Genomic DNA, 13,946 nt, shown 5'->3' with positions numbered 1-13,946 from the left:
ATTAGTTTAAAGGTTATTTTCCAGTGTTAACCTTACTACAAATATGGAGATATGATAGTATCCCATGGATCAATATTATCAAAATATATAATGCCACTTAGAGGAATAAAGAATTGTTTAAGTAATGAAGTAAAATCACATGATTCTAAAATACAATAAATTGTTCCTATGAGTACTCTTTATGATATATTTACTGAATGTATACACTTTGAACTATTACTTGTTGTTTAATAAAAACCCAAAGGGCAACACTTAATTCTTCTGATAAAGATCTAACTTTGAAGTGTATTTGTTCTATTCACTCTTAAATTACATCATACATTTTAGTTGTTTGCTTCAGTAAAAACTTTTGTTTGAATAGAAAACAAATGCTTAACTAAATTTATTGATGTGTAGTTGAGTTTCTGCTTCTCTGGGGAAACAGTTTTATTGAACATCTTTAACTTTATTTTTTGTTTTAATTCTCTTTCAAATTAATTTTTTTTTACAGGAACATTTCAACTATGGGGCCACACCATTCAGGTAGATTGGGCTGACCCCGAGAAAGAGGTGGATGAGGAAACCATGCAGAGAGTTAAAGTTCTCTATGTAAGAAATTTAATGATCTCAACTACAGAGGAAACAATTAAAGCAGAATTCAATAAATTTAAGCCTGGTACAGTTGAACGAGTAAAGAAACTTAGAGATTATGCTTTTGTTCACTTTTTCAACCGAGAAGATGCAGTGGCTGCCATGTCTGTTATGAATGGAAAATTCATTGATGGAGCAAGTATTGAGGTAACACTAGCTAAACCAGTAAACAAAGAAAACACTTGGAGACAGCATCTTAATGGTCAGATTAGTCCCAGTTCTGAAAATCTGATTGTGTTTGCCAATAAAGAAGAGAGCCACCCAAAAACTCTAGGCAAGCTGCCAACTCTTTCTGCTCGTCTCAATGGTCAGCATAGCCCAAGTCCACCTGAAGTTGAAAGATATACTTATCCTTTTTATCCTGGAACCAAGCTTACTCCAATTAGTATGTATTCTCTAAAATCCAGTCATTTTAATTCTGCAGTAATGCATTTAGATTATTATTGCAACAAAAATAATTGGGCACCACCAGAATATTATTTATATTCAACAACAAGTCAAGATGGGAAAGTACTCTTGGTATATAAGATAGTTATTCCTGCTATTGCAAATGGATCCCAGAGTTACTTCATGCCAGATAAACTCTGTACTACCTTAGAAGATGCAAAGGAACTGGCAGCCCATTTTACACTACTTCATTTGGGTAAGTTTAAAACTACTTTAAACAGTGTAGAATATGAAATTAGGAAATGCTATAGATTATTTATAGATTTATTTATTTCAAACTCTTAATATTAGTGGTAAATATATGAGAAAAATTTTGTCTTAGTTTTATGAAGTCATAATAACTTTCTTGAAACTTGTGCCCTGTAAAATCTTTCTACATTTAGCTTTTTAAGCATTACTTAACCAACAGGAAAATTTGGTTTTTATTTACTATAGTGTTTATAACCCTGTAGAGGCAGGGAGTTAGTAAAATCAGTGGGATTTCAGATGGGTCATGTTTTGACACAGCTTTATGCTCACCAATCTGGAAATTTGTCATTATCACTCATGAAAGACAATAGCCATCTTTAAGAGATATTTGTGACCACTCTCTCTTTTAACTTCATGCTTTTTAAAATAAATTTTCTTTAAAGTGTTTGAAGGATAATTATGAAAGGCTTTGCAAAAGCATAAAAAGCTATGCTAACTAAATATGTGACATTGTAAAGGAAGAGACATAATATCACAATGGTGTTTTCCTACTTTCTGTTTTTTACTGTTATGTTAGCCTTTCCCCTCTCTTTACCTATTTATTTTTTAAGGCAGCAGTAGATTTTAGTAGATGATAACTTTGTGCCCCAAATAATATTTACTGGAAGAGTAGTAGTTTTCTGAGAATCAGAAATAAAAGAGAATGATCTCCTGAGGAATATGATTGTTTCTTGATTATAATTGTCAAACTCTTCACTGAAAATTAATTTTTTGTATGGTTGCAGAACCATAGTACAGAAGCCTATATGTATTTAAAATTGATATTCTCAATTTTAAGAAAAATAGTCAAAAAAGAAAAACATTGTCAAAAGGGAGAATACTTTTTATATATTGTTTAGGCTTGCTTAGGTACCACTGCCACTGCCATAGTATTACAGATCTTTTTTTTTTTTCATTTAAATTTTAATTAATTATTTTTAATTACACTTTAAGTTCTGGGGTACATGTGCAGATCATGCAGGATTGTCACATAGGTACATATAGCAATGTGGTTTGCTGCCTCCATCCCCCCTATATTTGGCATTTCTCCCCATGTTATCCCTCCCCAGCCCCTGATCCCTCCCCTAACCCCTCCCAACAGACCCCAGTGTGTAATGCTCCCCTCCCTGTGTCCATGTGTTCTCATTGTTTAACACCCCTCTGTGAGTGAGAACATGCAGTGTTTGATTTTCAGTTCTTGTGTCAGTTTGCTGAGAATGATGATTTCCAGATTGATCCATGTCCCTACAAAGGACACAAACTCATCGATTTTTTATGGCTGCATAGTTTTCCGTGGTATATATGTGCCACATTTTCCTTATCCAGTCTATCATCAGTGGGCATTTCGATTAGTTCCAGGTCTTTGCTATTGTAAACAGTGCTACAGTGAATATACATGTGGATGTGTCTTTATAATGGAATGATTTATAATCCCTTGGATATGTACCCAGTAATGGGATTACTGGGTCAAATAGTATTTCTATTTCTAGGTCCTTGAGGAATCTGTCTTCCACAATGGTTGAACTAATTTACACTCCCACCAGCAGTCTAAAAGTGTTCCTATTTCTCCACATCCTCTTAGCATCTGTTGTCTCAGATTTTTTAGTGATTGCCATTCTAACTGGTGTGAGATGGTATCTCAGTGTGGTTTTGATTTGCATTTCTCTAATGACCAGTGATGATGAGCATTTTTTCATATTTGTTGGCCTCATATATGTCTTCTTTTGAAAAGTGTCTGTTCATATCCTTCATCACTTTTGGATGGGTTTGTTTTTTTCTTGTAAATCTGTTTTAGCTCTTTGTTAGATGGGTAGATTGCAAATATTTTTTCCCATTCTGTTGGTTGCCAGTTCATTCTAATGATTGTTTCTTTTGCTGTACAGAAGCTCTGGAGTTTAATTAGATCCCGTTTGTCTATTTTGGCTTTTGTTGCAATGTTTTTGGTATTTTAGTCATGAAGTCTTTGCCTATGCCTGTGTCCAGAATGGTTTTGTGTAGGTTTTCTACAAGGGTTTTTATGGTGTAAGGTCTTATGTTTAAGTCTTTAATCCATCTGGAGTTAATTTTAGTGTAAGGTGTCAGGAAGGGGTCCAGTTTCTGTTTTCTGCCCATGACTAGCCAGTTTTCCCAACATAATTTATTAAACGGAATTTTTTTTCCCATTGCTTGTTTTTGTCAGGTTTGTCAAAGATCAGATCCTTGTAGTATTGTTGGAAGTCCACTATTGTGATGCCTTCAGCTTTGTTCTTTTTGCTTAGAATTGACTTGACTATGTGGGCTCTCTTTTGGTTCCATATGAAGTTCAAGGTGGCTTTTTTCCAGTTCTGTGAAGAAGGTCATTGGTAGCTTGACAGGGATAGTGTTGAATCTGTAACTTACTTTGGGCAGTATGGCCATGTTCACGATATTAATTCTTCCTAACTATGAGCATGGAATGTTTCTCCATCTGTTTGTGTCCTCTCTGATTTCGTTGAGCAGTGGTTTGTACTTCTCCTTGAAGGGTCCTTTACATTCTTTGTTAGTTGTATTCCTAGGTATTTTACTCTCTTTGTAGCAATTGTGGATGGCAGTTCGTTCTTGATTTGGCTCTCTTTAAGTTTGTTATTGGTGTATAGGAATGCTTGTGATTTTTGCACATTGATTTTTATATCCTGAGATTTTGCTGAAGTTGCTTATCAGTGTAAGGAAATTTTGGGATGAGACGATGGAGTCTTCTAAATATACAATCATGTCATCTGCAGATAGAGACAATTTGACTTCCTCCTTTCCTAATTGAATACGCTTTATTTCTTTTTCATGCTTGATTGCTCTGGCTAGAACTTCTAATAATATATTGAATAGGAGTGGTGAGAGAGGGCATCCTTGTCTAATGCCAGATTTCAAAGGGACTGCATCCAGTTTTTGTCCTTTCAGTATGATATTGGCTGTGGGTTTGTTGTAAATAGCTTTTATTATTTTTCAGATACGTTCCATTGATACCTAGTTTATTGCGCCTTTTTTTTTCATAAAGTGATGTTGAATTTTGTCGAAGGTCTTCTCAGTATCTATTAAGATAATCATGTGGTTTTTGTCTTTGGTTCTGTTTATGTGGTGAATTAACATTTATAGACTTGCATATGTTGAACCAGCCTTGCATCCACGGATGAAGCCTACTTGATTGTGATGGATAAGCTTTTTGATGTGCTGTTGCAGTCGGTTTGCCAGTATTATAGAAGATTTTTGTGTCGATGTTCATCATGGATATTGGCCCTAAGTTTTCTTTTTTTGTTGAGTCTCTGCCCAGTCTTGGTTTCAGGATGATGTTGGTCTCAGAAAATGATTTGGGAAGGATTCCCTTTTTTGGGATTAAGCATAGTTTCAGAAGGAATGGTGCCAGCTCCTCTTTGTACGTTTGGTAGAATTTGGCTGTGAACCTATCTGGACCTGGATTTTTTTGGGTTTGTAGGCTATTATTTGCTGCCTCAACTTCAGCCCTTGTTATTGGTCTATTCAGGGTTTCAACTTCTTCCTGTTTTAGGCTTGGGAGGTTGCAAGTGTACAGGAATTTATCCATTTCTTCCAGGTTTACCGATTTATGTGCATAAATGGTAGTTTCTCGTTGCATCTATTTGATTCTTCTCTCTTATTAATCTGGCTAGCAGTCTTGTCTATTTTGTTGATCTTTTCAGAAAACCAGCTCCTGGATTTACTGATTTTTTTTGAAAGGTTTTTTTCTGTCTCCTTCAGTTCTGCTCCAATCTTAGTTATTTCTTGTCTTCTGCTAGCTTTTGAGTTTTTTGATCATGTTCCTCTAGCTCCTTCAATTTTGATGATAGGGTGTCAATTTTATATCTTTCCTCACTTCTCATGTGGGTATTTATTGCTGTAAATTTCCCTCTAGACACTGCTTTAAATGTGTCCTAGAGTTTCTGGTATGTTGTGTATTCGTTCTCATTGGTTTTAAAGAACATCTTTATTTCTGCCTTCATTTCGTTGTTTATCCCATCGACATTTAGGAACCACTTGTTCAGTTTCCATGAAGTTGTGTGGTTGTAGTGAGTTTCTTAATTCTGAGTTTTAATTTGATTGCACTGTGGTCTGAGAGACTGTTTGTTACGATTTCCGTTTGTTTGCATTTTCGAGGAGTGATTTACTTCCAGTTAGGTGGTCAGAGTAGGGACAGTGTGGTGCTGAGAAGAATGTATATTCTGTGGATTTGGGGTGGAGAGTTCCATAAATGTCCGTTAGGTCCTCTTGGTCCAGATCTGAGTTCAAGTCCTCGATATCCTTGTTAATTTTCTGTCTCATTGATCTGTCTAATATTGACAGCGGAGTGTTAAAGTCTCCCACTATTATCTGTGGGAGTCTAAGTTTCTTTGTGGGTAATTAAGAACTTGCTTTATTTATCTGGGTGCTCCTGTATTGGGCACATATATATTTAGGATTGTTAGCTCTTCTTGTTGCATTGATCCTTTTACCATTAGGTAATGCCCTTCTTTGTCTCTTTTGATCTTTGTTGGTTTAAAGTCCATCTTATCTGAGACTAAGATTGCAACTCCTGTGTTTTTTTTTTTTTGCTCTCCATTTGCTTGGTAAATCTTCCTCCATCCCATTATGAGCCTGTGTGTATCCTTGCACATGAGATGGGTTTCCTGAATACAGCACACCAATGGGTCTTGACTTTTTATCCAATTTGCCAGTTTCTGTCCTTTGATTGGGGCATTTAGCCCATTTACATTTAAGGTTAATATTGTTATGTGTGAATTTGATCCTGCCATTTTGATGCTAGCTGGATGTTTTGTCTGTTAGTTGACACAGTTTCTTCATTGTGTCTATGCTCTTTACCATTTAGTATGTTTTTGGAGTGGCTGGTACTGGTTGTTCCTCTACATGTTTAGTGCTTTGCTTTCAGGAGCTGTTGTAATACAGGCCTGCTGGTGACAAAATCTCTCAGCAGTTGCTTGTCTGTAAAGGATTTTATTTCTCCTTCACTTTTGAAGCTTATTTTGGCTGGATATGAAATTCTGGGTTGAAAGTTCTTTTCTTTAAGAATGTTGAATATTTGCCCCCACTCTCTTCTGGCTTGTAGGGTTTCTGCTGAAAGATCTGCTGTGAGTCTGATGGGCTTCACTTTATGGGTAACCTGACCTTTCTCTCTGGCTGCCCTTAGCATTTTTTCCTTCATTTCAACCCTGGTGAATCTGACAATTATGGGCCTTGGGGTTGCTCTTCTTGAGGTATATCTTTGTGGTGTTCTCTCTATTTTCTGGACTTCAATGTTGGCCTGCCCTGCTAGGTTGGGGAAGTTCTCCTGGATAATATACTGAAGAGTGTTTTCCAGCTTGGATTCATTGTCCCTGTCACATTCAGGTATACCTATCAAATGTAGATTAGGTCTTTTCACATAATCCCATATTTCTTGGAGACTTTGTTCATTTCTTTTCACTCTTTTTTCTCTAATCTTGCCTTCCCATTTTATTTCATTGAGTTGATCTTCAGTCTCTGATATCCTTTCTTCTGCTTGGTCAGTTTGGCTATTGAAACTTGGGTATGCTTCATGATGTTCTCGTGGTTTGTTTTTCAGCTCAATGAAGTTGTTATGTTCTTCTCTAAGCTGATTATTCTTGTTAGCATTTTGTCTACCCTTTTTTCAAGGTTCTTAGTGTCTTTGCATTGGGTTAGAACATACTCTTTTAGCTCAGAGAAGTTTGTTATTACCTACCTTCTGAACCCTGCTTCTGTCCGTTCGTTACACTTATTCTCCATGCAACTTTGTTCCCTTGCTGGTAAGGAGTTGTGATCCTTTGGAGGAGGAGAGGCGTTCTGGTTTTTTGGTGTTTTTATCCTTTTTGCATTTGTTTCTTCCCAACTTTGTGGATGTATCTACTTGTGGTCTTTGTAGTTGGTGACTTTAGGATGGGGTCTCTAAGTGAACATCCTTTTTGTTAATGTTGAAGCTACTTCTTTTTGTTTTTTAGTTTTCTTGCTAGCAGTCAGGCGCCTCTGCTGCAGGACTACTGGAGGCCCACTGCTTACCTGGGAGTCAATCGTGGGGGCTGCAGAACATTAAGGGTTGCTGCCAGTTTCTTCTTTTATCTTTGTCCCAGAAGGTAACCTGTCAGATGTCAGCCTCAACTCTCCTTTATGACGTGTCTCTTTGGATATATGGGGTCAGGGAGCCACTTGAGGAGACAGTCTGTCGCTTATCAGAGCTCAGGTGCTGTGCTGGGAGCTCCGTTGTTCTGTTCTGAGCTGCTGGGTAGGTATGTTTAAGTCTGCTGCAGTGGGGCTTATAACACCTTTTTTTCCCCTGCTGCTCTGTCCTGGGAAGATGGGGCTTTATTTATAAGTTCCTGATGTTCTGCTGCCTTTTTTCAGAGATACCCTGCCCAGCAAGAGGTAGCCTAGTCACAGTATGCCAGCAGAGGTGTTGCGGAGCTTCCATGGACTCTGCCCAGCTCTTCTGTGAACTTCCTTGTGGTTTTGTTTATAGAGGTATAGTTAGAACTGCCTCTATACCTCTAGACAGAGTAATGGCACTCTGTCTCAGTAATGGCAGACTGCCTCGGTAGTGGCCATTGCCTTGGTAATGGCATATACACCCTTCCCCCTCACAGAACCTAACCATCCTGGGTCCAGCTGTTCTTGCTGTGAAACTCTCAATCTAGAGCGTTTCAGATTGCTGGTCTTTGTGGGGGTGGGACCTGGTGAACTAGATCACCTGGCTCCCTGCTTTCAGCCCCTCTTTTTCAGTTGAATGGGTGACTCTGTCTCCCAGGCATTCCAGGCGCCAGTTGAAACGGCTGCCCAGATTTGTGTGAGTTTTTGTGTGGGGAAACCCACGGTGCCAGCTGCCATTCTGGAAACTTGTGGCGCTTTTCAGCTGGAAATCTCCTGGTCTGTGGGTGGTAAAAAACTATGGGAGAAGCACAGTATCTCAACCAGAGTGCTGGAGTGGCTGGAAAAGCCCCTAGTGGCCTCCGTTGAGTAGGGAGGGGGGTCCTCCAGGGACTGTACTTCCCAGTTGAGGCAGCACCCTACTCTGCCTTGGCTCACCCTTCTTGGGCTACACCCACTGTGCAGACAGCCTGATTGAGATACACCTGGTACCTCGTCTGGAAATGCCATGATCACTTACCCTCTGTATAGCTCTCTCTGGGAAGTGCACTGTAGAGCTGTTCCTATTCAGACATCTTGGATCTCCTCAATTTTTATTTATTTATCTTTTTTTTTTTTTTTAAGTCAGTCTCACTCTGTTGCCCAGGCTGGAGTGCAGTGGTCTGATCTTGGCTCACTGCAACCTCCACCTCCTGGGTTCAAGCAGTTCTCCAGCCTCAGCCTCCCGAGTAGCTGGGATTATAGGCGCCTGCCAGTATGCCTGGCTAATTTTTGTATTTTTAGTAAAGACAGGGTTTCACCATGTTGGCCAGACTGATCTCGAACTCCTGACCTCAGGTAATCCTCCTGCCTTTGCCTCCCAAAGTATATTACGTATATTTTTAGGAGATTCTGATTTGGAGCTAACAACAAAACTTTTGGGACTAAAGGTAGGCTTCTGCTTGAAGACACTTTTAAGTAGTGTCCTGAATTATTAGTTTAGAGATATTTGGGGATTTAGTAGCATCATTGAAACTAATAAATTTTTAGTTCTTATTTCTATTGATGCACAAAATAGAAGCCTTCAATTTTTCTTTTAAAAAAGACTATCTAGGTTAAATATAAAATTATTAGGTAAATAGCAAATAATTCAACTTAAGCTTCTTAAAGAAAAGTGGGTCAAATATTATTTTGGAGTGAGATATAGGTAATTAGTTGCTGAGCAAGTTTCTCCCAGGATGCTTGTGTCTGATTTACCATACTGATGCTGAAAGACTTAAAATTTCTATCCATCCTAATTTCCTTACACATTTAACTTAAACTTCTAAAATTCTTACTATAGCCATGTTTAATTTATGGCAAATATTTATGTACCCATTGTTTGCCCCTTTCATAAAGAAGATTCAGATTCTATATGGAAGTAGATCTGTTAACTCCCTTATTACCGTAGTTAACATAGTTAACCTATAGTTCCCTAAGAAAACACCTAATCATGTAGTTCCCTGAGAAAACACCTACTCAGGTACAATATTTCCAACTTAATTATGGTTAATTAATGATCAAGTTAGCTACGATAAATGAAATCCTTAGTGGGTACATGCAGTTTCCTTTAGTCATCTATTCCAGATTTTATCAACTTTGTATCAAAGCTGATTTTAACAAAAAGTTGAACAATTTGTATTTTATGTATTTCCTCAATCTGTTTTCAGTATCAGAACAGTTAATATAATGTAAGGAAAATTCACGTATAAACAAAATGTTTAAATGAAACCTTAGGTTCTATTTTTGTGGAGTACACAAAGCCTGAGGTCTTGTCTATGGACAGTAACACAGAAATCCTTATGGTGCTTGACTGCCTATGTAAGTAAAGGTTGTTGAGTTAGAGGCAGAAAAATACATTTAGGCAGCTGAGAAGGGGAAAGAGAATTCAGGGAGGCAGAAGGGCCAAATATCTGGAGTCTAGGAAACTTTGATCAGAAAACAAATGTCAGGCCTTCAGAGGTCATTAAAGTAGGGTCAGGAGCTATAGACAGCAAGGACGTTCCATGTTGCCACATGGCAGGTTAAGGGTAGATTGAGTGTTGTTATAGCAGTGTTCTGGATTACTTTTTCCCCTTCTGTTAATGTTGGGGCCTCTGGGTTTTAAAAGGTTGATGCCTTTTTAGGTATACCTTCTTTTAGTTAAAGGTCATAGGGTTTCATCAAATAGTTCAGAGTTGAGATCAATTAGTAGTGGTGTCTTCTTGACATCCTAGTTTATACCTATGTAGTCCAAGGATTTAATTGTTTTGAAGTCTTGAGAGGTTATTGTTAGTTCCTAGAGTTTCTCAAATGAAGTTCCTTACCTATTAAGTCATCTTTTGGCTCTGTTTTCTTAAAGAATTTGAGAAGTCAAATTTTCTGGAGAATGCATTTAACTACTGTTTTTAAGATATTTTCTTTGCGGATAGTAACTTTTTAAAGATCTGCTTCGGTATCCTTATTTTAACCCTTTCAGTTTGATGCTGTTTTGGGCGGTTCTATCCAGTCTTAAAACTGGATATTCAGTCATTTTTAAAATTACTATTTCAGATCTCTTTAAGAGTGTGCTTTTAATATTCACATTGTTTTGGTGTTACCACTTCTATTTCCCAAGTTTGAAAAATAAAAGAAAAAAATTAGGCTTTATTTACTTAAGTGGCCATCATTGCTGTTATGAATAAAAATATATCTTTTTAGGGATAACAGGCACCTACGTGAGAACTAGAAATCATGGAGTTTACTTCTGGTGAGCATTTAGTGCTCTTACTGGCATCTTGAAATTTCTTGGTTTACAGGCTTAAAATCAATTTAAAAAATATTTTGGTGCTTTTTTTGGTCCTATCTAAAGCAAGATTTGATTTTAAGGAAAATACCCTTAATAGAAGAAAAGCTGGAAGTTGGGGTTAATGCCAAAGTAGCACCTTGAGGAAGATTCTACCTTACCTTTTGCTCTTACTTCAAAATTAGAGACTGCCTTCCTCTTCATAATGGCAAAGAATAACCTCTCTTATCTCACTGGAAACTCATTACTCTACCAGCAGGATAAGAAATTATGTATTTACCTGGTTATTTTTAGGGATCTGTAATCTATAGGATAGTCAATGAGTTTAATGGGCAGGATCCTGATATAGTTTGGGTATTTGTCCCTGCCAAATCTCATGTTAAAATGTAATCCTCCTTGTTGGAGGTGGGGTCTTTTGGGAGGTGATAGGATCATGGGGGTGGATTTCTCATGAATAGTTTAGTACCATTCCCTTGGTGCTGTATTCGCAGTGATGAATGATTTCTCTCCACATCTGCTTGTTTAAAAGTGTGTAGCACCTTCTTCCTCTTGTCTTGCTCCTGCTTTTGCCATGTGACGTTCCTGCCTCTGCTTCACCCTCAGCCATGAGTAGAAGTTCCCTGAGGCCTTCCCAGTAGCCTAGCAGATGCTGGCACCATGCTTGTAAATCTTACAGAATTGTCAGCCAATTAAACCTCTTTTCTTTATAAATTACCCAGTCTCAGGTATTCCTTTATAGCAGTGCAAGAATGATCGAACACAAAGAGTTGATGGTTAGCACAGATAGGTTCTACATTAAATATTTGCTATATGGCGATATCTTGGGTTATTCTGTATTACCTATTTTAAATAAGTCTTCTATTTTCACAATCTCATTATCTGTTTAGTAATGGAGCAAACTATCAAGGTGAATAGTATTGCTCTTTCTAAAAGTCAACTCTGTTTTGAATCTGGGCCTTTCAGTGTTGCCACTGCTTCTCTTTGGAGGATTCTTTGCATTATAGAAGTGGAATAAGCAAAATCAAGGAGATCAAGGAAAGTCCTAGAGAGTTCAAGTTGTGAAAAAGAAAGTCCTGGAGAATAGTGAAAAGAGGGAGATAGTCTTATGTGTATATAATTCACCTTGTAATATAGTTTATTAGCAAATAATTTAAAGCAGGGCATCTCTTCTCTGTGTAATACTGATACAAGTGGTATTTTTTTTTTCTTACTTCTATGGTTATCTGAAGCTTTTAAAAACAAGGATGAAGAACCTGTCACAAACTAGCTTTTGACAATTATTTAATTTCATCTGATTTGTGTACTGTTGTTCTGGCCATAAATGATTAACTTTTATTTTATTTTTTTTAAGAACAGATCTTTCTTGAAAGCCTCTTACATGCTAACTGTACTTCCCTAAGCATTTTGGAGGTAAAAATAAAGAAAGCATTGTTTTTTTCATTTAAGGAGTCACAGTCTAGTGATGAAGGCAGATACACAAATTCTTTGCATGGGTTATTTTGGGAGTCCAAGAGGGAAAGGTATGCTTCCTACCTGACCTTAGTTGTAAACCTTTTGCAGTTTGAGGGCAGAGAGGTGCACAATGTGAGCAAATTCCTTTTAGAAAAATAGCATGGTGGTAGTTTAATGGCAAGTAGTTCTGTATATTGTTTGCTTTGTTGATTTCAGTGTGATTTTAGGAAGAATTAAAGGAGTTGAAAATATGTGAGCATTAGTTAATTAAAATCACATTAGTCCTGTTTCTTAAAACTTCGTATTGTTTTTAGTGCAACTATGTTGGATATATCTGCTTTTCTTCTGAGCAAGTAATTTTTTCCTAAATGAATCCATCTTGATTTGTGGGGACCATTTTGTGTATGAATATTCATTCTTACAGTATCTTTTGTACTTACTTTTTTCAATATTCATTTTGCATCGGACTTGTATATCGCTTCTTATATTTGACTTTGAAATGGCATACGTCAGTAGAATCTTGCTTTTTTTTTAGTAATTGAATGGTATTTAGTGTATATATATTCGAAGCTTGATAGTCGCTGTTTGCTTATCCTTTTATTCAAATGAAGCTTTTATTTCTGTTATCACTTGTAAATTTGCTGAAAGACAGCAGGGTGAAAGCATACTATTGTGAGAAGTTTTAATCTGAAAAATATTTGGTGCTTTTATTCTTATGAGCTAGTATTATTTCCAGACTGATGGGCAGAAATGCAAAAATAAAAAAGAATTTTAGATAAAAATATTCCAAACCATTGCTTTAAAATAAAGAGGAACTTTCTCCAGGTTTTTTTTTTTTTTTCAATTTAACTTAAGCAGTAATTCTAGGAGGCACTTAAGCTAAACATGAAATAATGACTCTGTGACATTATGATGACGTTACTTTCAGAAGTATTTTTTTCCAGTTTTAACTACAGCTCTAACTTTGATGATACTGTTCAAACTGACATTTTAAAGAACAAAGGTAATTTGCTGAATTTCTTTTAAAATTCACCTACTTAAATGAGAAATAGGCATCAAGATAACGTTTTAGACATTTGTTTTCATATGACCAAGTGGTAAGACCAAAATTCCATTAACTCAACTATGTGTCTTTGACCCTCTGAGAGGGCTTAGTCCTCATGAAAATGTATTTGTGTTACTCTTGAAATTTACTTTTTTTTTCTTAAAGACCATTTGGATGAACATCTAGTATTACTCACAGTTCTCATCTTACTAACACTTGTATTAATGCACCATAAATATTATTATGGAGTTAGTACAGTGAAAGAAGCAGTGTAATGGAATAATGATTATTAGAATGAAAGTATAAGAGTTGAAAATCCTTTATCAACCATCAACAAACTGTGTGACCTTAGAATGGCAAGTGAATTGTTTAGTCTTTGTACCTCAATGTCCTCAGATTATCAGGATTTTATTTAGTAAGATTCAAGGAATCTTTTTTTCAAAAAAAATATGGTTTTATTTAAAATATCAAAAATTCTATGTAGAAACTAATAATACTTTAAAATATTTTGTGTCTGCAAAGATACATATTTGAGTTTAGATAGTTTAAAACTAAGAGCTGCTTTTGCAAGAAATAATCTTTCATCAGTTTAATATTCCTTCCTTTATTGAATTCAAAGCTTATGCCTGCCTACTTTACAGCAGAACAGCTGGACAAAAAAATGAAAGATTCAGTCAGTCAACTGAATCTTTTTGTTTTGTTTTATTTGCATGATGACAAGTAATTGTTTATCAGTTATTTTTTTTGAATTTGCTATTCAATTAC

General features: G+C 36.5%; 1 protein-coding gene across 5 annotated transcripts in view; it reads left to right on the top strand.

The window, feature by feature from the left end:
- Positions 1 to 13,946, top strand: part of RBM46 (RNA binding motif protein 46) — a 55,276-nt gene that overhangs the window by 15,323 nt on the left and 26,007 nt on the right. For all 5 annotated transcript variants that reach the window (XM_002745327.6, XM_035292831.3, XM_035292830.3 and 2 more), the window contains one exon: positions 491 to 1,273. In XM_002745327.6, coding sequence (XP_002745373.1) covers positions 491 to 1,273 — 783 coding nt within the window. The remainder of the gene's footprint in view (positions 1 to 490; positions 1,274 to 13,946) is intronic.

This window comes from Callithrix jacchus, chromosome 3, assembly GCF_049354715.1.
Source record: "Callithrix jacchus isolate 240 chromosome 3, calJac240_pri, whole genome shotgun sequence".
Taxonomy (NCBI): Eukaryota; Metazoa; Chordata; class Mammalia; order Primates; family Cebidae; genus Callithrix; species Callithrix jacchus.
Note: the sequence above shows the minus strand (reverse complement) of the source record. Positions and strands in the feature narration are given on the sequence as shown.